The following is a 1,029-nucleotide window of genomic DNA, read 5'->3' as shown; positions in this document are numbered from 1 at the left end:
GCCGGGTTGGCGGGGTTCGCCGGGTTGGCGGGGTTCGCCGGGTTGGCGGGGCTGGCGGGGCTGACTGAGCAGACTCCGGCCGTGCTCCCCGCCTCACAGCGCTCTGCATCCCCTGCAGGACAAAGAGAAGAAAAAGAAAGAGAGCATCTTGGACTTGTCCAAGTACATCGACAAGACCATCCGAGTGAAGTTCCAGGGAGGCAGAGAAGGTGAGGCCCCGCTGCCCTCCCCCTCCACGGTCCACGAGGAGTAACGGGAGGCGGTACCGGTAACGGATGCCTGGGCCGCGCTTTAGGCGCTTGGCTCGGACAACTCGTCCGGCCTGCTGCTGGCGCCGGCGTGTAGGAACGGTTACACCCCTTTTGCAGGTGGGGAAACTGATGCACACAGAGGGGCCCAAACCTCACCCGCAGCCACAAGGGCTGGGATTCAGGTCTCTGCTTCCTTTGTGTCTTGTCTCACCCAGGCGGCTGCCCCAGACCCCCACGGGCACCCTCAGCACCAAGGTTTCTCAGTTTCGGCACTGCTGACATTAAGGCCGCATTGTTCTCTGTAGGGGGCCGTCCTGGGCGCTGTAGGGTGTGGAGCAGCGTCTCTGGTCCCACCGACTCGATTCCAGGAGCCCTCTAGTCCTGATGACCACAGGCATCCCAGACATGGCCTAGTGTTCCCTGGCAGGGGCAGAATTGCCCCAGTTGAGAACCCAGGCCCTATACTCAATTTACACGAAGCCACCTGAGGCACCTGTTGAAAGCAGATCTCATCTCCTTGTTCACCACTGTTCTAGGGTAAAGAATGAGCCTTTTGCTTTTGAGTGAGGCAGGCAGCTCTCAGCTGCTTTGGGAAGCTCTGCTTGACTCTGCATCCCGAGTCAGGTATAAGCTCCTGGTAGCAGCTGTCACCGGAGAAGGCAATGGCACCCCACTCCAGTACTCTTGCCTGGAAAATCCCATGGACAGAGGAGCCTGGTGGGCTGCAGTCCATGGGGTCTCGAAGAGTCGGACACGACTGAGCGACTTCACTTTCATG

The 1,029-nt window shown here is 59.9% G+C and overlaps 1 protein-coding gene across 1 annotated transcript in view; it reads left to right on the top strand.

Annotated features, from left to right (window-relative positions):
- Positions 1 to 1,029, top strand: part of LSM7 (LSM7 homolog, U6 small nuclear RNA associated (S. cerevisiae)) — a 4,952-nt gene that overhangs the window by 154 nt on the left and 3,769 nt on the right. Inside the window, exon 2 of the mRNA XM_010863624.1 lies at positions 119 to 209. Coding sequence (XP_010861926.1) covers positions 119 to 209 — 91 coding nt within the window. The remainder of the gene's footprint in view (positions 1 to 118; positions 210 to 1,029) is intronic.

The sequence above is a fragment of the Bison bison genome, unplaced genomic scaffold, assembly GCF_000754665.1.
Source record: "Bison bison bison isolate TAMUID 2011002044 unplaced genomic scaffold, Bison_UMD1.0 scf7180017864492, whole genome shotgun sequence".
NCBI lineage: Eukaryota > Metazoa > Chordata > Mammalia > Artiodactyla > Bovidae > Bison > Bison bison.
Note: the sequence above shows the minus strand (reverse complement) of the source record. Positions and strands in the feature narration are given on the sequence as shown.